Source organism: Haemaphysalis longicornis, unplaced genomic scaffold, assembly GCF_048455015.1.
Source record: "Haemaphysalis longicornis isolate Haplotype H1 unplaced genomic scaffold, Haemaphysalis longicornis Haplotype H1 scaffold_7, whole genome shotgun sequence".
Classification (NCBI taxonomy): domain Eukaryota; kingdom Metazoa; phylum Arthropoda; class Arachnida; order Ixodida; family Ixodidae; genus Haemaphysalis; species Haemaphysalis longicornis.
The window spans coordinates 130,993,976-131,016,616 of NW_027526422.1; the positions used below are offsets into that span (position 1 = coordinate 130,993,976).

Here is a 22,641-nt window from a genome sequence, read left to right on the forward strand (position 1 = left end):
GCGCTATTTTGCGGCGTTCGAACAGACATTGAGCGCGCTGCGTGTGCCTGCGCTCGATTCAAGGCAATAGGACGCACAAGCAAAGGCGAACGCCGGCCTACACGAAAACGCAAGCCTGTTCGTGTCTGCTCTCATTTGCATTTTTTGGCCTTCTACTTTGGAAACTCGGCGGAAAGCTCAGCTGACCAAAGATAACGGTGAACCTAGCAGTAAAACAAAGAGCCAGCGGAAGATAGGAATCCCGTGACCTGGTTTGGGTATTACTAAAACGTGTCACCTTAGAATACGTTTTGCTTTTTAGCGCTGATTCTAGGGTGTCTGGAAAGCGCAAGTTTAGACGCCGGCGCAAGAAAGACAACCGTGCCGGTGCGTGCTCAACAAGTCAACAACAGCTACAAGCCAGATTTAGTGAAATCTTAGTGTCTGTGCGCTTCCCAGAATTGTAAGTGTATTCGCTAAGCATGCCTGCAGTTTTCCCCGCTAATGCATAACGATGCTTTGATGGGTCAGATTTATCTGCTTTGTACATTTCATGGCCGGTTTCAAAGCGTTCATTTTGAGCGAGCCCTGATTGGTTGAAAGCGGGCGACCGGATGTGATGGAGCACAAGCAAGGCAGGGCGTCAATTTTTGTGCGCATGATTGGTCAGACGCCTCGCAACTGCAGCGACGGAACGATTGAAATGAATGCAAAATGAGCACGTTCGAAGCTGGGCATACCGCTGAATTCCACCCCTGATTTGAAAGCACACCGCGGCTCAGCTTTCCACAAAATCGGGGATCAGGAGCTGATTTGGAACCCTCAGACGATGCCGGCTCGTAGCTTACTCCCCGCCTTTGTCCTCCACGACGCATCGGCCGACGCACTCAAGCATGACCGTGAACATTGAAGCGAGCAATTGCTCCTCCTATGTCGAGTACAGTACACAGCGGCGTCTTTCAGCGCTTGTCGTAAGCGCGCGTGCGCTAACACCCGGCGCGCGGGGCGCGCGAGGCCCGTCTGAGGAAACTTTGCGGCCTTGGCGACGGCCAGTTTCGGGGCCGACCTTGCCGGTGTAGGGTGCTGCTGCTCGCGGTGGCGGTGGCATTCGCGCCGCATTTTCCCTTTCTCGGCCGATCGAGCGCCGTATTGAGCAGTTTTCCTCGCCAGGTGAGCGCGCGCGTGCGGCCGTCAGCCCGTCCAGGGTCTCTCGTTCCTATCACGTTTCCATGTCTGGCGGCCAACGGCACCGTGCTCCGAGGCGGTCCCCTTCGCCGGGGCCACCAACGTCGTCCGCAATGTTGGAAACGTGCACTTGAGTCTCCCTCCTCTGTAGTAGAAGCAGCGTCGGCGTCATCACGACATCGTTGTTTTGACGTACGGTTACCCGTGGACATCCCGGTTCTACTGTGTCCATTGTAGACGATGGGGTGGCCACCGGTCGTTGTCCGTCTCTGCGTCGGCTTTGCGACCGCGCTAGTGTTCGTGACAACAGTGTGTGCCGTGGAAGTGCTCGATAATTCAGCAAACAGCGGTTCATTAGCAGGCCTGGAAGACTTGAGGATACTGGAAGCTCGGTTTCTGGCACGGCAAGCGGCTTCTCAAGCACGAGAAGCGAGACTGCGACAGTGGATAGAACGGGCCCCAAAAGCGGATGTGGCAGAGTTTCGACGGTCTTCTCAGCGGCGGCAAGAAATTGTACGTCGTTTGAATGAGGATCCTCTTGGTTTGGCGACTGACACCGTAAGCAACGCCGAGGATTTGAGGATACCAGAAGCTCGGTTTCTGGCAAGGCAAGCGGCTTCTCAAGCACGAGAAGCGAGACTGCGACAGTGGGTCGAACGGGCCCCAAAAGCCGATGTAGCGGAGTTTCGACGGTCTTCCCAGCGGCGGCAAGATGTTGTACGTCATTTGAATGAGGATCCTCTTGGTTTGGCGACTGACACCGTAAGCAACGCCGAGGATTTGAGGATACCAGAAGCTCGGTTTCTGGCACGGCAAGCGGCTTCTCAAGCACGAGAAGCGAGACTGCGACAGTGGGTCGAACGCGCCCCAAAAGCCGATGTGGCGGAGTTTCGACGGTCTTCCCAGCGGCGGCAAGATGTTGTACGTCGTTTGAACGAGGATCCTCTTGGTTTGGCGACTGACACCGAAAGTAACGCCGACGCCTTCGAGAAAGGCAGTCATGACTTCTTCGGGTCGGCGACACGGGAATACCAGCGGCTTTGGAGATGCGACGGTCAGCAACGGATTAGACGCAGGAGAGCCTTCGGATTGGAATCTAGCGAGCCCCGGGCGACGCTGACCGACCCCGAGGCTGCGCTCAGCACTACGGCTGAGTGGTTCATGCGCAAACTGTGGGTTCCCGTGCAGGAGCTGGCGGGAAACGGGACACTGTCGTCCCAATGTGTGGCCGGACTGTTGGCCGTCTACTCCGGTATCAGGCACGGACACCTCTGGGCACTTAAATGTGAGTCCTTTTGTTGAAGTCAGTTTACACAATCTTGACTTATTTCCCTAGGGCGAGTGCGGGGCATGAGTACAGCACTTGTGGCAACTGTCTGCTTTACACGAACCAACTTCAATTAAAGACGCCCCAGGGAAGTTGTAACCCCCTGTTCACCGGTCATACACACAGAGATTGCGCTTCTACACCTGTGTGGGCTGCTTGAATGTAGAAGGGGCTACAAGTTCTCCTATTCCGGGGAAAATTGGGCATAGTGCCAGCATATAATGAACCTAGTGCATTTTATTATGTGAAGTTCCATCCCACGAGCCCTAACGAAAGGATAGCCCAAAAATACCCGTTTTTTGTTGTTGTTATTATGACGCCAGGAATGAGTAAGGTTGGACATAAAAATACGATGCCTTGGAGTAATCGTGCAGAGTTAGCGGCTTTAAAACCGTCTATTTTGCTCGAGTGTGGGCAGGTAATAATAGGGGTAACGAAGAAATCAATGTATGACTACTTTTGGGGGAGTGCAACAGACACTGTGTTACATCATGTGCCCGCGCAATATTATCCAGCGTGGTTAGTGGCTCAGATTATACTCATTATCGAGCATATTTAGCGGCTTAGCCGGTGTAACCTTTGAATGTCACGCTCCACCTGTGACTGGATCGCCATGTACGCTAGACGCATTTAAAAATGAACGATCCTATGTGCTCTTACTTTGATCCGCGGTGGCAGCACTGTGGCAGTGAGCTTCCACATCATACCTAATTTCATATCAACTCTCGTGTGCAAACGTCAATTCCAGGCTACAAAAAAGCCTGGCAAGAAAAACCTGCCAGAGATCGTTTAGTGGTTTTAAGTCAGTAGTTTTAGGTTCTTCCTGCTGTGTGTTTGCACGCATCTACCAAGATGGTTCTGAATACAAACGAACTGCTGTAGCTTGCGGAAAACTGAAGATGTATTGTTGTCCACAGCAATTCTTTCCTTGTGTATTGCTCGTGACCGATTCCCAATTTTTTTAGTGAAGCTCAACGTTGAAGCGTAAAATAAGATGGTAATTCTTCCACATGCCTCGCGATTCCATGCGGAATTTCGCTAAGTACTTCAAAAGCAAACGTTTAAAGCTTAGCTTTATCTTAAGAACACGACCGTCCGGCTTCTTTGCAAAAATGAAAATGCTTGTTCTCGAACCCCTATCACATTTTAGGCAAGCATTATTCTGTTTCGGGTAAACATATGCTCGCTGGAACTGTATGGTCACGAAGACTTGGAGGTTTAGCTAGGTCCGCAGTCTAAAGAATGTAAGAATACCGAAGTAAAAAGAGTATATATCTACGACTGTAATTGTAATAAACTAGAGGGCGGCGAAGGTTTTTCCAGGCCAAATGCCAGAGCTTGGTGACATTCTAATTGTTCTTTAGCGCCATCGTGATATCGAAGCTCAATAATTGTAATAATTATAATATATACAATACAAATTACAATTACACGGCATTACATTACTATATTAAATTAAAATAATGCTCGCAGCGGCATCGTAGTAATGGTACAATATTGTCATAACTCCATCCATGTAATGATGTAAAACGTGGCTTTTGGCTTTGCTCATTTTTATCATTCACTGAAGAAATTCTACGACCACATCAATCTTTTCCTGCTTGAGTGAATGCATCAAATTTTATTTCGGACCCGTGGCCGGTCTCTTTGTAGCCGGGTCGACGGTGAATCAGAAAATTAAAAAAAAAATTTTTGTCATCGCCATCAACAGACCACCAGGTTACGTTAAATTTGAACGTCTATGTTGCAAAATGTGTCTGCTTGCAAAGGCAGCGGTTTGTTCCCCAGCGGTTTTGGGAAAGCAAGTAAAGTGCGCAGCAGACGACGTCGCGTATTATACGTCATCACGAAAAGTGTCCCTTCAATCAGATACAAAAACATGTGGCATTCGCTTTCTCCATTGCTTCACAAAGATGCCGACTTCAAGGCGTCAGTGACACTAACGCGACGGAAGTATTTTATCGGCTTTCGTTCTGCTGCTCTCATTTCTTCTGATTGTCAAGATACACCTTTATCGCATTTTTACACAGTACATAGGTATTTAACTTTACAGATCAGGAAAGCGAGAATTAGCTTCGTAATTCGTTATGCATGCGCGACTGTAAAATGCGACGTCTTCAACGCGATTTCCTTTTGAAACTTTCGCCAAAGTTTTGTGTTATTATCAAGCCCGCGTTAAATCCGAGTAACGGGGTAGCCATTTCCCTAGCGCCGCAGGGGCTTCGCAGACGCCTTGCTCGTGTTGTCGCGCGACGCCCTATTTCCAACGTGATTCCAGACAAAACACACGAGATAGTGCACTCGCCATCGGAGCCTTGAGCGTGCCCCTTGGGGAGCTGCAGTTTCTGAGGCGTTCATACGGCCAACATACGGTTGATGGTATCGTTCGTCGCTGTTGCCGCTACATACATAGCATGCATAGCCCCGGATACGTAGGCGCACGTGCACGCGAAAATGCTTCCGCGCTATCCCCCGGCGATCTGGCTCCCGTCGCGGTGTTCCTCGCGCCTGGAGGAAAAGGGCTGAGGAAGTATATCAGCAAGGGGGGAAATATACTGGCGGAAGCAGGCTGCCAGTATCGGAACGCATAGACTTCTCTTTGACCTACTTGCGGTGCAATCTCCTCAATGATCAAGGTGAATCAGTCCCCTTTATGTATCATTATTTCTTAGCCTATATTTAAAGCTTTGGTTTGTCAACACGAAAACGCTGTTTGAAGTGTAAGGGCGAACGTCGTATAAGAATGCAAGCGCTACTAACCCAATTTCGCTTTGGGAGTGACGCGATGTAAGTTTGCTAAAAGTATGATGATGATCATGATGATGAATAAAGGCCCACCCTTTGAATCGGGGTGACGGCATGCGCCATCTAGCATGCCTTAGTAATGTAAATTTAAATTTAGTTGACCCTCCACTCGGATTTCTTTTTAATTATGCCCTGCCGCTACCCGTGGCTGGGATGACACTTTACCGACTTCCCTGATTTTTTTCCACCAATACTCTAGCCGCTGTCTAGTAATACCTACTGCTGACCAGTTAATGCTTCCATCAACTGCGAAGCTTAGTGCCTCAGGAAGTGGGACTTTCCCCCAATTCCAGCCGGCTGAACCTTTTGGCATTCTATTACTATGTGGTCGATTGTTTCGTTATCCCTGCCACATCCTACACATGTCTCATTCTGTGACGTATATTTACTCATGTAAGTTCGAGTTCACAAGCAGCCAGCCCATGCTTCAAAGAGCAACCCACTACCTTTATTATTGTCATAAAAGTCCTCTTTCCGGATCTCTTGTTTGATTGCTTTATAGATTCCCAGCGATCCCTTCTTTTCCATCCTCTCTGTCCACGTGAGCGTCTCTGTTTCCTTCACTTGCTTTTTAACTGCCCCCCCCCCCCCCCCTTGTTTATTCGCTGCGGTCAAGTTACATTTAGTCACCAGCTTGCGCGTCCTCTTCCGCCATTGGGTGTCCACACATTTACGGTGCAGGTACCTGTGCCCTCTGGCTGCCCAGTTCTTCTCATATAAATGTGTAAGCCGCTCCTCAAAGTATAGTATAGTCGTCATATAGTATAGTTGTCAGTATAGTCGTCATCAGCAGCGACCTCTATAACCAGCAGGCACGCTACAGCGTCCGCAGCTAACAGATTTTGCAACCTAGAGGCGGCGCAAACGAGTCTAGGAAGACCTTAATGGCGGCGCGACAATGACTCTGGAAGGGAGGGCGAAGTGGCCAGCCGTCCGAATGGACAGGAAAGATGAAGCAATCATGGTTGCAACACCGCACATCTTGTGACACTCCAGCAAGGATACAATCCTTTTTAGTGTCTACTTAAATCTTCCAACACGGACACTGGCATGGTCGTGCTAGCTGTGGAATGACGTAAATTAAACACCGGGAACGAGGAAAATCGATGGTTGTACTATTTCCCTGTACATGAACCCCCGCCTTTAGCCACATCTAAAAAATATTGCGGTGGTTATAAATCTACTTGCCTCTGCCATACACGCAGAGACATGGAATCCGTTTTAGACAGGCGGTTATTAGTCTTCTGAAGCGGATCCGAGTGGAAATGTATCGCCTCGTGCCCCCATAGGAGTGCGTTTGGTTATACACGAAGGCCAGTTTTTTTTTTCAAATAAATAGACATCTGGCTTGTGTTATCTAACTTTTTTTCCGGCCTTGTGATTCTGAAATGTGATACAAGTCACAAATCACCCCAGTTCCTTGTTTTCAAAGAAAGGAAGGAACTCAGAGAAAATGTTCGAACTGCTAAAAATGTACCGCACTGTGCACTCGGACCACCTGCCCTTTTACGGCTCTTGACGTAAAGATATTGCACTGTATGCTGTTAACTAAAAAAAGGTTTGCAAATATCTCATGTAAACAATCAAGACTCGCATTAGTTTTAACGTCTCCGTATGGACACCCTGGACACATTTTTTTTAGAAACAGTTAAGAATTGTGGGCCCAAGAATGCGTTTGGTGCTTCAGTGAGCACCGTCCGGTTCCCGTACCGTGCCGAGGAGGCATCCCAGTTCCCTAAGCCTTGAGGCAAATATAGGCGTCGAAGTCTGAAAAAACTAGAGAAAGAATTAGATGGATTCCCGCACATCTCGCAGCTCACTGGGGAGATTTTTGGTAATTTTGACATTAAATTTAGGCTTTCTCGATGAATTCTTGCGAACTTTCCTCATACCCGCTTAGCTTCGCCCAAAGTGTTACGCCTTCAACTAAAATTCTCTACGATAAATTGGTGTTTGTGGTTCCGAAAGCAAGGAAGCAGCCCTTGAACACGAAAAAAAGTTTACAGGACGCGATTTTAATTTTCAAAGCTTATTTCTCTAAGATCTTATGGTTCCACACTTGATTTGCGTTTGTAAGTGAAGTATCGCGCGTCGTAGCATTGCTGGCATACGCGTGGCATGAGCTTGGCCACCATACAGTGGTGAAATTAAATTTCAATGACGAAATAGAGACATTTTCCCCCCGAATGTAGTGATTCGATAAGTTATTTTATTGAGACCAACTACACAGACGCAATCCACACGTGTGAGGCCAACGATAGCAAAGCGGAGACATTGGAGTGAACTTCAAAGATTTTGCAAATACAGATTTAAACAGGAGGACGACGAAGGTGCAACACTCAATGCTTTCCGCAGCTTTGATTGAAATAACGCACATATTCGCTAAATAAACAAATAATAAACATACTAGGCTTCCGATTCGAGGCTTTTTTCGTGATAAGGTAATTTATATTCAGAAAACGTTAATATTCCCTTCGTCATAAAAGAAGGCGTCTTGCAGCTTGGCTGATACTTTCATTCGCTGTAAAAGGCACAATTTTTTAAGAACTGTGTAGTGTGTGTGTGTGTGCGTGCGCGCGTGTGTGTGTGTGTGTGTGCGTGCGGGTGTGTGTGCGTGTGTGTGTGTGTTTGTGTGTGTGCGTCTGCGTGTGTGTGCGTGTTTTTTTAGCAGAACATCGCCATACCACAAATCACTCTTGAAAGCTTAGCCAGCTATAAATATATCTAAATATTTACACCTCCCCCGCTGAGAAGGCCGTGCCGTGTATGACTACGTGAGAGATACGAGACTGAAGTTAGTGTATTAGATCTCTAGCAACAATAATGCAATATACGTTTATAAATAAAGAAAGTGAGAGAGAGCGATAGCTTTCTAGGTAGAACAAACGCACAGCAAATATGGTAGGAAAGACGTAGCTAGCTTTTCGCAGTCACGGTCGACTAACACAACGTTACGTGTATAACTGGCGCCTGGCATAACGTTCGCACGACCAAGAGGTTATTTTGTTTCGTTGGAGACTTCCCCACCTAAAGAGCACTCCTTGATACTATTAGCCTTCCTCACTTGACCTCGTGACGCTTGAAAAGAAAGAAGGCGGGTAATATAGAAAAAGAAAAAAACGGCACGTGCCGAAAGCAGGGTGCATTCTACAGCGGTCGCCATTAAAATGCCGTTTGCGAGGTCATTTTCGCTGCCAGAGTCCGCTGCTGCTGCTATGGGGCAGGGTAAAAGTGACGCCTGGAGCTGCAGGTAAGCGTCAAAGCGATCGTCCACTGCTCGACGCCGTCGTTGGCAGAGCGCCCTTTTGGCCCATCTCTTCGCTGTGTCCTTAATGGTCGCAGAAACTGCGGTGGTTCTCGCGTTTGGGCTTTTTAATTTAACGGGCATCTAAAACACGTTTGGAGCGTTCTTCACAATCTCAGGTGCTCTGGCAGCATGATGAATGAGCTCGTGTAGGCAATGCGTTTAGGGACCACAAAAGTTCTGAGCCAAATATTACCGCTCTGTGGACTTCAAGTAAATGGGAAACTTGCACGTTTATCGTTGTTTTTCAGTGGTTTTGAAAGCCTCAGAAATGTTTTGGTGCTGATGTGACATCACAGAAGTAAATTCGCCGCCATCGACGGTGACCTTAATTCGCCTGAAGTAGTAAAAGCAGCCCACCGTTGTTTTGTGCACGACGCCGTCGAGTGGCGCCGACGCCGGCGGGGCCTAGTCCCGAGGGCGACGTAAACGCGTCGGGGGGAGGGAGCGGCTCTGTGTAGCCCGGACCTCCCCTCTGCTGGCATTGAATAAAGTCTTTCTCTCTCTCTCTCTCTCGAGTGGTGCAATCCTACCGTGACGATACCACAGGAAATGGACAAGCATAAAAGCGTCTCCCACCTGAGTGTGAATCTTCTTTCAGCTTTCTCAACGATATGGCAGGACCTGTTGAAGCACTTGAGAATTTTTTAGCTTTGGGGGAAACGGGGCGAGATACCTTGCGAACAAACAAGTGACAACCAAATCCATGTGCGCAGAGAAGCTGGGTGGGTACATAACTGAGATGAGGTGTCCGACACTACACTCGTCCCCATTTTCCGGGCCTTAAGAGTCGCAGGCTTAGAACAAAAGATAGCATTTTCGTTGTGATATCGTTAACAATCGAGCAAATTAAAGAAAAACTTTGTTTATTAGCGTATACATCGTGCCGTCGTCGTATACTGAATGAACCCGCCACGCGTACCAAAGCGTGCTAGCCGTCAGTGAATAGCGGTCCGTAGACCATACAGCAAGAATGGCGCATTCTCACGTTGAGGGAATTTCTATCAAAGCACAATGTCTCGCTAAAGGAGCCGTATTTGTTCCCTAAATTTCGGAAAAAAAGCGATATTTTCAGTTTTCCTGCTGCCAGTACAAATACGAGAAATGAGGAAATTGCAGTGCTCGCCATGTGCGTTTGAAATAAATAAATCTGGAAAAATTATTACCGGCAATAATTACCACCGAGCTTTAAATATTTTAGCAGGCTTCAAAGGTAGTGAAGCTGCAGTGAATATGGGCTAAGCATACCTGGTATTCACTCTACAATTAAGGTATGTCACAGGAAAATCGTGAACGTTTTTTGTTGTCCAACGCTTAGCGATTCCAATTTTGGGGGCAGGAACAACTGAAATTTCGGAAGAATTACCAGGACGTATTTATTTACGAATTATACCTTAACCGGCCCTTTACAAATATAGAAATGCAATATCCACAGTGTGCCGCTTAGGAAGCAGGGGTTTACTGTGCGTATACTCTACAATAGTGGAATGTTCCACTCTAGAATAGTACAAAGTTAAAATAAAATATTAAAAAGACTTGCGGCAGCACCCACATGGGGGTACATACGCACCACAATAAATGGCATCTATTATGAACGGTTCACAACCATCGCCATATAATAAAAAGCAATTTTAAGCAAAAGATTAAAGCGGGGGGAATGTTTCTAGCGATGCAATGCAGATAATCTCTATACAATCTCCGTATAGTTTTCACCACAGAATGTCCGTAGAATCTCCGGAATCGATATAAATCATAGTCTCATTAAAACCTTGGGTTTGTTGTGCCAATGTGCTGGGGGAAATTGCTGGACTTAGAAAGATACTCAACGCCTAACCATACATTTTTGAAAATTTCCCGCCCTTTTGGATTATTTAAGTTTCGATTATACAATGTGGAAAACGATCTTTTATCCGAAAGTCGAAAATGTCGTGAATAAAGCGAAGGGGAAGCCCCTTCATTTTAAACTGTTCTTCGCAAGAAATTCCCCCGCATTTCCCCGAGGGGGAGAATGTGAAAGTGCGAATGCACGGTTGTCGGCCCGCTTGCGGCGCTTGCGCTCGGCCCCCGCAGCCCACCGCCTCGCCGCCTTCTCTTCCATCCCTTCCATCGGGTTTGTAGTATCACGTGTACACCACGCAGTTATCAAGCCGCTATAACGCCGCTGAGTCGCCAACGCACGCCGCTGACGACGTAGTTTGAATGCGTTAAAGATATAAGGCGCGTCTAACACTGATATCACCGTCGCGTCCGTGGCTTGGTCGGTAGCGCGTCGCGCTGCGGCCCGCAAAGTCCTCGGATCGAAACCTGGCGCCGGATGCTGTTTTTTCTTTAAAGAGCACTGCGGACGCCGCCGCCGCCGCCGACGCCGGCGGTGGATGGTTTGGGGTCGCTTATAAAGAGCATTCGCTCTTAAAAAACCCAAGGCAAAACCAGCACAGACATCAGCGCAATTATAAACGATTTGTAATTCTCTCAACGCTCTCTTTTCGCATTTAAGATTTAAGTCTGATGCAGCTTCCGGTGGGGGAGCCCACGTCAAGTAGACCTCACACACGTACACGCACGCGCATAGCAATTCAAGGGAAAAGCGCACACGGTCGCATCAAGTACACACGCGCACATACGCACGCGTACACTCATACAGACTTTACCACGTGTAGTGCGACTAACTGGCATCTTTTGTTACTATATCTTCACCAGTTCTGAGCAAAGCATCGAACGACAAAGGTTTCCCGGGGAAATCCTGCAGAGTCCCCAGGCGTCTCGCTCTTCTGCGTTCATGGAGGAACGTGACCGCTTATTCCGTATTATGAAGAGATGAAAATGTGCTCATTGGGAACGCAGGTCACGCAAACGTAAGCAAGGCGCTCTCGTGTGGCGAAAGTAAATTTTAAGTACTTTTTGCCCGTGGAATCTGTTTTGTGGTCAGTACTACCTGATATACAGTAAGATATTTCTCGCTGTACAAAAACACACAGTCGCACAGGGGGAAAATTGCTCGACTAAAACCGTGCTTTAACTCTACACTGACCCCGCCACGGTTGTCATCAGACAAATTTATGCTTACTTATTTTTAAAACGTTGACACAGCAGGTTTCCAGTTGGGTTTTACGCGTTCAAATACGAATGAAGATGTCTGATGTTGTTTCCCGTCGGATCTCAGAAGCCTAGACGACCACTTAGTTTTTTTGGCTAGGCGAGAACATCCATGCGTCAGAATCTGTCTGAACGCTAACACACGTACTCGCGCAAGCGTCCTTGCGAGCGAGAAAGGCCAGTGCGAGCATTATGCAAATCTAGAAAGGCGGCGACGGAACGTGCTGTTGTTATAGCTGCAGAAATTTGGAGACCCTTTCTGCCCAACTATATAGGTAATCTACACTAGGGTCCGAATGTCATTTGAACCAAATGTCATGTGACTCAAATGGGGTGCTTCGAATGACATTCAGTATCCGCCGTGCTAAACTACAATTTCGATGGCATTCGAAAGCTGTTGTCACCCTGTTCGGTTTTCGTACAATAATACAACAATCAAATTTAGGAGCAGTCTAAGGTAGTAAAACGATATCAGATTAGAAGAGACACCAGTTTTGACTCTAATGTGATGGCTGTGTGCGTAGTATTTTTTTTGTAACTGACCCACTGGTTTTGAGAGTATGAAAATTAAATATAAAATTAAATATGTTGATTTCATATTTTAAGTAAATGAACAGCCAACAAAGTTGCACAAACAAAAGTATTTTGTTTGTTTTGCGTACGGAAGTACTCTATTTTCTATTGCCGACCGAAGAAGCTGCGTGCGAGAGTGCTGGCAATGGCATTTGAAATCCCAAATGTCTCTCACGCTGCTCATTTGGCTCGAATGTCATTTGAGCCGAATGGCATTTCAAAACAGTGTAGCACCATAACTTGGCATTTGCGTCAAATGATATTTGGTTCAAAGGACATTCGGACGCTAGTGTAGCAGGGGTAAAAGACTGGGGACAGCACATCACAAAGCTAAGGTTTCCCTTTCTTCTTTGTTTGCAGTAATATAAAACGCGCCCAAGCGCGATTATACGGGAGTCCAGTGTTTTACAGAATCATTTTACTCTCAAGAACATTAGACATGCTCCATTTTATTAATGAATGCAGTGCTACCGAAGAGACGAGGTGAGAAAGGGCGCTTACAACGAGACGTAAAAATAAGGTTAGTTTGTGGTTGGAGCAAAGTTGTGCAAGGTTGTACCAGAAATGGGCACGGATGCCGAACAGGAGCGTTATTACCGACAAATCTGCCGGCTTCATCGGCTATTTCCGCTCCCCTTTATCAGAGACCGGCTGTAGCTGTCGCATCACTGCACGGTGTATGTCGAACGCATACGTTTAGAAGCTTTCTCTAAATAAATAATTCCCTTGCCTGGTGTCGCTATTTTTGCTCCGAGTTGTGCTTTAAGATTGGGCTAAGGTCTGCTCTAACCCGCGGGGCTCTTCGAGTGCTTAGAAGCCACCTGTGGCGCTATGGCGATCTTTCCTGTTTCAAATGGGCATATACATTTATGGGCATATTTCAAATGAGCACATATAATGAAGAATATATATTTAAATTTCAAGTATGGCGATATTTCTCCCGAGAAAGTGACCCGCCGCGGTGGCTCAATAGCTAAGGCGTTGTGCTGCTGAGCATGAGGACGCGGGTTTGATTCCCGGTAGCGGCGGCTGATTTTCTGATAGAGGCGGAAAAATTAAAGCCCTTCCACTCAATCTGAAAACTGTCGGAAGTGCAGAGCAGTGATTTGCCATAATGGGCTGTGGCGTCGTTATCCACTCACTGCTAACACCCAATGCAATTCAAATTTCCCGCCTTCGCAGTGCTCGCGCGCCCACTGCCTGAAACTGCGCCAGTGGGAGTTCTGTTCTTTTTGTGCTTGCTTTTACTCCCGCACGTGCCGGCTTTGCACTGCCACTTTTTTTCGCTTACTATCGTAAAAACCGACCCAACGAGCATTCCTAACCGAGTAAACGCGGGCGATGCCGGTTAATTACGTATATTTTGACTCAAATGTACGTGCAGTTTTCTTTGCAAGCGTCAGCGGTTCACGAGTTTCGAACGCTTATGACTATATAAACCGCTTGGCTTTCCAAGCATCTGGGTTAATCCACTACCACGAAACGCCGCGTGGCTCTACTTGTGTCCAGCGAGCGAGCTACGACAACAAGACGAGACCCTAAAGTGTTGTGTACTTAAAATGCCCATGTGTACGAGATTTCGGCGCGCGTTAAAGATCCCCAGGTGGCCAAAATTAATTTGGAGCCCTCCAACACTGCGCGCCTCATCGCCTGCGTTGTGTCGGCGCGTTAAACCCTACAATCAATCAATCAATCAATCAATCAATCAATCAATCAATCAATCAATCAATCAATCAATCAATCAATCAATCAATCAATCAATCAATCAATCAATCAATCAATCAATCAATCAATCCCGAGAAATTTGCGCTCACTAACAGAAGGGTTACCACCACGTTCTCGCAGTTCACCCTGACGAGCAACAATTATGATTTAAGCTGACCAGTTTTTTCAACTTTCAAGGAACAGTTTTTTCAACTTTTTTTCCAAATCTTGAATGCTTTCAAAACGTAGTCAACAAGCGTATCTAGTACTTAGACTAGGGGGTCACAAAGTACCTCAGCCAAGAACCACTGCTTTATGCCCATCAAATAACAGAAACTTGCTCAAATTTTTTTCTCTCTTTTTTCCTGAGTCTGGTGTTCTTTGAACAGCCGAATTGCGTCGCTACAGCAATTTAGCAGCTATTGGCCGCTTCCTTTCTGTCCAAGGAATAAACGCATTCAATAGCCACTTTAGAAAAAAAAAAAAGCCACAAAGCTATGCAGAAACGGAAGGGGGATAGTTCTGCTGCGACGAGCAAATCACGCACTGCCGCTCCGTGCTCTTGATAACTGTAGCTTTGACAATTCTGCGAGATGCGAGGAAAAGAGTGAAATCATTTCTTGGAAGTGTTGCAGAGTCCTTTTCAAGAGTTGGCAGTTCTTCGTCTTCTCGCCTCTCTTTAACGTAGCGCCCAGTCTGTCGCGCAAGTCCACAACTCCAACACGGCTGAATACTGTACACGCTGCTGTCAGCGCCCGTCACAAACAAACTTTCCTGCTCTTTTCTGCGGCCTTGCAGTGGCCGGGTCCCTGACCCATTGTTTACACATGCGGCACCGTTTTCCTGGTGCGCTTAAAACCACGCAGCTCCTGCACCGGGCCCTCGGTTTTCCTTCGTTACGCAATGTACCGTTGGCCGTACGACGGCAAATTTGTTTCTTGGGACAAGAGGCGCTATTGTTTTATTTTTATATTTTCTTCTTGAAGAATGACTTAGCAATCGAGTACCATTCCTCTTACGCTGTTCTTGAACTTTATTTAAGTTATTACGGAGACAAAAAACAACCTTGTTTCTATTGAAGAAAATAACCGTCACTACAATAAGAGAAATATTTACAATGATATTTACAATAAGAGAAATATTCAAAAACCGTCAAAATTTTGTCTGCGGAACGTCAGAAGATGATGACATAAAGTGGAGAGATGATGACTGAAGATGAAGTATTCGAGGAAATGCTAAAAACAGAGTTATCAGGGCTGTAACTCCATGTTCGCATTCAAGTAGTACTATCAAACGGAACTACAGGCACCACTACAACCGCGCTATCATGTTTTTTCTGCGCCGACTTTAGTTTTCGGCTGCCAATCACGCAAACAAGTCTGGTAATTTACGAGTGCAAGTCGAGAAAATGGCTAATTAAGAGACACTGCCTGACCTGTTCTTCTCTTCATCCAGTGCGCTGAAATAAGTACTATTTGTATTGGAACAAAGCAGTATTAAAAAAAACATTCATTCTGTCATTGCAGCCCCCTGAAGATCACGTGAGCATGTGGAGACACTATATTCTTCTCCCAATTATAGTCGCGAACACCGCATATATAGGTTCTACTTGCCAAAGGCTCGAAGTAGGACACTGACAAATCAATTTACTTGCAGCTTAATTAGGTTGGTTGGAATGAAGAACTTTTGAAAAATAGGCAGGAGAGATGTTGTACTAAAAATCAAAGAATATTAAAACAATTAGCGTGGTTGAGCCTACCAAACTGACAAACAGCTCACGACTGCCAAAGGCACGGTTATGTTCCTTTAGTGTATCCAAGTGACAAAAAACTTAATAGTCCAGTCACTTTTTTATGTAGGCACTGCTCTTCCAGAAAGAAAAAAAAAAACGAATGTAAAAACACCTCAATTATACCCCCAGAAACTCCTCGCGAAATTCTGCAGATACATTGGCACCCACATCACCCATGGCCTAGAAGTTCACAACCTAGCATCCCTTATTGTAATAAATTTAATTTGAATGCGTGCATAAGGCAAACGAAATATTTCGCCTGTACGTACGTCTGCAGCAAAGCATCGCCATCGCCTCATCGTGACCCGCTCCACATTATGGGAGGGGTCGGAGTGCGATCCGGCTACATAGGGCAGGCAGGGGAGGATGACTAGGGGGTAGTTATAGGCCATTGTGGCACTTAGTTGAGTACGGCATCACTACCTCTGCTTGTAGGATGACACTGTTTTGTCTCCCGCCGGAATGATGACAGTAATTACAGTCCTTCTTTTCAAGAGTGCCTTTGACGCGCTGTCACAAGGGACAGAACGAAAAAAGAGCGTGGTTTGCGTGTGTCCGCACGCCCACCCGTCAGCCCTTTTTTTTTTTTTTTTTTTTTTTTTGCTGTTACCAATGCTCGTGAAAAGGACAGTTGGAATTTTCGCGCGCATCGCCGAGCTTTCGTTACGTGGAATACAAGCTAATTTCATGAAAATCCTGTCCCGAGACTCGGTGCGCACTGAATGGCCAATGCGCAGCGATCGTGCTTCAAACATCTAGCAAACACTGCCCTCGCACCCGAGTGGTTCCTCGTAAAAGGTCGAGATAAAATCAAGCGTAGGAGACTGTTTGAGGCCAGCGGGAAGTGTAGAAAATAAACGTTCTATTGACGCGCATGTGAAGGGACGACGTCAAGGAGGATAAAATACGCCGACCTTTGTAAGAAAACACGACGTCTACGAAGTGCAAACGTCCCCCTTGTGACCTCACCACGCGTTCCCTGCCTTTTATTGGGACCGTATTGTCACGTGGTCGGCTTTACGGCGCGTGCTCGCATCATATAATGTAACGGTATGCTGTCTTGGCCCGTCATCAAACACCCGGCGGCATGGCCGTATTTCAAGTAGTCAAGTAATTTCCGCCGCAGCTCCGACTGCCGGGGATAAGTGTTCAACACGGGAAAAAGTGTCTGCGGTGTACGCGGAAACGTCCTCGCCTGCTTATATATATAGCAACTCGGGCTTATTTGCGCCACGCCTGAATTAGTTTAAATGGGCTATACGAAGCTATAAATAACGCCGCCATTATCCTCAGACTTGTTATTCAATCTCAGTGCAGTGAATGTCGGTTTAGCACCCGTCCTTCGGGGCCTGGAAAGCTGGTTTCGTCACGTCTGACAGACTTCAGCACAACAGGAAGTAATAGCGCTAATCATCGATGTGCCTGTGGCGAGGTCGGTGCCGACTTGTCCGCCGTGCTCGGCTGAATGGCAGAGCTCAATAGAGGCTTCGGTCCTTCTTGTTGACTCAGTGTATCTAGAAGAAAAGGAATAATAACATCAGAAGCATGTGATCAAACGAAGTTACCGGGTTTCTTTTATCAGCTACACATGAACTAGATGGTGAGACCCTCAGTTTAAAAAAATACTGCGAGCAAATCTGTGCGTAAAGGTTACGGGTGTGGCTGTTTCCGTATTATTCATCCGGAAGGTGCCGCCTTTATTCGTGGATGAAGTTTTAGCCGGAAAGGTTATCGGCGAAACTGTGCTAACGAACATGAACTAACGCCATTGCCAAAATTACATCTGAACCATTATTTTTGTCTGAAGAGACCTCAACCCCAAGTCCGCAATCCAAAAATACGCCAGAACTGCAGCAGGAACCGAAGTAAGAAAATCAGTTTTCGTGTCACAGAAGATGACTCCGCCCAGCGCAGCCTTCCAAGCTTGCATTTTGACGTTAGCAAAGCAGAGCACTGCCTTGTGCGCTGAAAACGTTTTTTTTTCTGACATACATGAAACACGTATATTTAAGTCTGAGCAGCTTCATTAGTCGCAATACATCCATGAGGAACGGTTTTTAATGAGTAAATAATTTTATTTTTACAATACCTGGCTGGAAATATAATTGTTACATTTCCCGGTATTATCGCATACATGCAGGATGGCAGAAATGTGAGGTATGGTCCAGTAAGCCTCAAGAAGAAACCCTGTTTCTGGAGTTAATTGACACATATATGGCTATATGTTGCTTTAAAAATAACTTTCACGAGACATATTTGTCGTGGTTTCGTAATTTTTCATATAATAGAGTTAGACTGGCTGCGGATTATTTTTTCAGGATGTTGAGGCGTTTGGGGCTGCGCGGCATTCTGAGTGAACAATTGCATGCATACAATACCTTCCGTATAGCGCACTATCGCTTTCAGCCCTGAATGTTTTCTCTCTATCAAAAAACATTTTTCTGTGTGTTTTCTTTTATCTTTGCATTCTATAAGTTTACAAACAAAAAATTGAGCTTGAGATGAAGGTAATACGCGATTTAAAAACATGAAATCTAATTAGTACCAGGCATTAAAATTTAGAAATTAGATGAGAGAAATATTTAATTGTTTTCCAAAATTCTTGAAAGCACTGAGCCCACACACAGAAAATAAAGCTTGCAGCATAAGTATATTGTGACTTACAGCCATGTATGAAAATAGGGCTTGCGCTCTCGGGGTCACCCTGACGTCAGTTTGGCCTGCACTGCAATGCCTTCCTCCATAGCGTTCAGCTTAAGCAAAAAACAAATAACGTAAATATCTATCGAAAGAGGCATCTTTGAAGAATTATTTCTCAGAAATCTAGCTACTTTGGTTTTGTTCTCAAATTGCTAGAAGGCGTTAGGTTAATGTCCTAATGCAGTACACCAGAGCCGAAAGGGTTAGAACATCCACCGTCATATCATCTTCGGCCCCTGAATCTGTCCCGTGTTGCCCTTTTTCATCGCCTGTTTCTGCTTTCTGTGGATACAATTAGAGCTTCGCTCGCCAAGTCAACCAACGGCCGTGCAAAACTACTCATATACTTCTTGAAATGCGTTTACTACCTTCTTCGAATTGCTTTTTTTTTTAATTCAAGTTTTCTCTCTCTGGGAACATTGGATCTTTGCCAGTAGCAATTAGTCGCTTTGTGGCTCTCCTTTTTTTAACATTTCCTTATGCCTTGGCACGCGTAAAGAACGAGTGTCTCTAGCCGGCCTTCATCTGATGAATGCTCCAATGTCAACCAGACCAGTTTGCCCCGTCAGGTTCGTTAGCTATACACCTTCCTATTCATGCGTCTCTCAAGGGTGTCATTTACTATCTAATAATTTCTCAGCATCTGACTAGGATTTTTTCTTCCTATAACTACTGCTGGTTATGACATTGCCGAAATGAGGCTGTTGTTTATTGGCTGTAATTATTGATTTATTGATTTATGAGCTTGTCGCTCAGTAATTGTCCATCATCACGGTGACGATGAGGATTTTGAATAAAATAACACTGAACGCGTTTGTACATTTCTCTTAATCGCCGGCCACATCTACACGCGCATGACCGATGATGTGAGGCACAGTGCCGTCAACGAGCATAAATGACTTAGGGAACATCACAGTACTGCGTATCATCCTGTGCAGACCCACCAAAGGCCGACAGCGTTATAAACGCGGCTGCAATCTTAAATGAGCCAAGTACGTTGGCTTTTCAATGGTTGAGAAACAACTGCCGGCGAAATGGCCCGTGACAGTTCTGGGTAATACGTTCACCTACGGTCTCCCTTCTGGAAAAAACAATTCTCACTTTGTGACAGGTGGGAAGTGCGCAGTCGTGCGTATGGCGGCAAGTCACTTTCTTTTCTTTGTTTTGTTCGGTGGCTGCATTCCGCCATAATGTGTGTCAGCGCTGCATGCGTGTGTTGGCCTATTCTTGTCTTCGTAGTGTCTGCTGCGCTACCTTTTCCTTTAGACACGGGTGTTGCTAAAAGCCTCGACGGCTTTGAAAAACGTCACCACGCTCTGCGTCATTCCCAGTTAATCTGGGTCGTTGTGTGGCCAGATAATGGGTTTACAATCCTGAAGCAAGTCTGCTCGCAGGGCCGCGCGTCAAAGTTGTGCCGGCTAATGGTCGTTGCCGTAGCTTGCAATTCAATATTCATTTTCGCGCACAGTGGGTGTGCGAGTACGCCCACGAAATTCGACTTTATTGCTCCACCCTTTCACTCTCCGCTTCCGCCTCAACTTGTGCGTTGGTCGACTGCGCGCAGGCGACCATGACGTCATGTGGGCTTCAGTGAACAAGGAACCACTCCCAACGAGCCACAATAGCGATTTTGGACGCTCAATAAATGTATTCTCTCTCCTCTCTCTCCACCTTCTTTGGTGTCAGTTGGTTGTTTTTTCTTTATTCAGCCTCCCTCGTCTTCGGCTCATGTGCCGCTCGCCGTACTCCGTTGACTAACAGCTTGAGCTAACATCAGCAAATGGTTTCCAACTAACTTTCGAGAAAAACACGTTTCATCTGTATGAGGATGTGAAAATTCGGGCGTTAAGTGGTTCGTCTGTGGAACCTTTCAAATGTGCAAGTTTAACGGAGAGAAAGAAAGATGTTCAAGACACTGAGAAGACGAAGTATGATGTACGGATCAAGACTAATGAACGGATATTTCGTGGGGAAGGGGGTATTCCTGGCGAAGTATGATGATAAATGAAGTGCATCATAGTGGTATGGCCTTTGTAAGCCTGCAGCATTGAATAACTAAAAAAAAAATAGCATCCCTTTCTGAAAAATGTTGAGAGATACGCGAAAGCTTTCTGGCATCAGAACTTCGTCAAAAGTGCATCCAACCTTCGCTGAAAGTGCGTACAATCGATCGCCAAACCTCCAAAGACCCAAATCGCGAACACAAGACCCGTGCGACGATTTTTCGCTCACCGAGTAAACGCATCTATATACACGAATGGTCTAAATTTATACCGATACGTGGCTTATGAGATATGGGTATACTATTCTACTCCTTCATGATCGATGCGCGTACTGTCTTGTCTAGAGACATTCCTTTGTCGTGATTTTCAAGTAACGGTTTTAACACAATGGAAGCCCACTTTCACGCACTGTGTCCACAGATATTAGCACAGGTTTTCGGTCGACCAACCTGTCTATGGGGAACTCTGAAAAACTGCGTTATTTGCGCTTGCTGCTACAACACAGCCCCCGAATTCACTAACGTAACTAAGTATCACTTTTGCTTTTTGATACTTTTCGGTGCCTTAACGCGTTTCAAGAACCAAACTTATTGAAAGGGCGCCTTTTTGCGAACTTCATGCTCTTTTCTACAGTCGAAATTGTTGAAGGGATGGTAGCTGGGACACTGTAACGGGAGGTGACGTTCTTCTTTCTCGCCGGTGGAGACGGCATTTAAAATTTTGAGCTTGTCTCGGAAAGACAAATCTTTTCGTATTCAGGCAGCAGAAATAATCCACGAAGCCACACCACAGATATTAGGGGACACACGCGACTACACGCCTACAGGCAGGCTAGCACCTAACCGACACCGCACCCACACGTGGAAACGCGGGAGAAATTCGCTAAATTAGAGCATTTCGCCAGCCTATTTTTCAGAAAAAAGGCAAAAAACCTTGACTCATCAGCGTAGCGAATTTATTACATCCAGGGTAACCGTCGCAACTCCTTCGTTAGAGGTCACACACACATGGGCTTCAATGAAGGTGAAAATGGGGAATAGAAAAACTTCGTTAAATCCAAGAATTCGTTACATAGAGGTTGGTTACACCCAGATTTAACATTAAATGAAATTACTTAATGAAGATACCATATTTTAATGACCCTTATACGAGCATCATAACGCTCATGACATTGTCGTCGTGGGCTCAGGTACGAATGCAACGGTGCAGACACGATCTCACAATAGTAGTGAGGAGGCTGTTTACACCAATAATGTTGCATCGCTGATTGGCTACTGGGGAATATTGACGTCGAGTGAAAATCGAGTCTCTTATACGACAAGCCGCCTCTCTATTTTGAACACTTTGCAACGCTGTTGCCACAGGGAAGGACATACTTTTTTAGTTACACTGTTTTCTTGAAACGAAGCTGAGCGTACTGTTGTTGCGAAAAAAGTTCCCGGACTTCTTGTCCCGGACTCCCACGCATGCTGACATTTTCATCATCATTATGTAAATAGAATCGATGGTTCCCTCTGCACGTACCGGTCCTTTGTCACCTGGTTTTGCACAAAATTGGTGCTGAAACAAGAGATCGAACCAGAGATCTTTAGATAGTGGAAAACCAGAAGAAAAAGGGCCGGGACGTGCAGAGTGAACCACAGATTCTATTTACATAACGTTGATGATAATTTTGGTATGTGCGGAAGCGGAAGACTTCTTTTCCAACATCCTTCCAACTCTGACAGAGTGAGTAAACTAGTTAGGCGATCACTGCTGTCCGTTTCACGGGCACATTCACTTCCTAGTTCCATCCAGTTCCGTTTTGGGACAGCTTAATCTTCCATCGGTGTTTGCAGCGTCGACCGCGCTTCTGACAGACACACTTGTGTACAGTTACTAGACAGCAACCACAGCTTATGTGATACAATTACTACCAGTATGAAGGCGGAAGATTTTCTTCCCAACAACTTGAAGCCGTTTATGATGGTATTTGTATAGATCATGCCTGTTTGGTTAAGTGTCTTTGACCGGTCGTGTGTGTTTGCTGAACAAACTGATATTGTGTGGCTTCCGAGGGTGCATCTGTTTGGTCATCATCACCAGCCTATCTACGCCCACTGCAGGGCAAATGCCTCTCCCATTATTCTCCAATTACCTTGGTCCTGTGCCAACTGCGACCAATTTATCCCCG

At 46.1% G+C, this 22,641-nt stretch overlaps 1 protein-coding gene across 1 annotated transcript in view; it reads left to right on the plus strand.

The window, feature by feature from the left end:
• Positions 1–776: 776 nt before the first annotated feature.
• The window catches only part of LOC144146988 (uncharacterized), a 68,488-nt gene continuing 46,623 nt past the window's right edge, over positions 777–22,641 (plus strand). Inside the window, exon 1 of the mRNA XM_077678983.1 lies at positions 777–2,449. Coding sequence (XP_077535109.1) covers positions 1,405–2,449 — 1,045 coding nt within the window. The 5' untranslated portion in view covers positions 777–1,404. The remainder of the gene's footprint in view (positions 2,450–22,641) is intronic.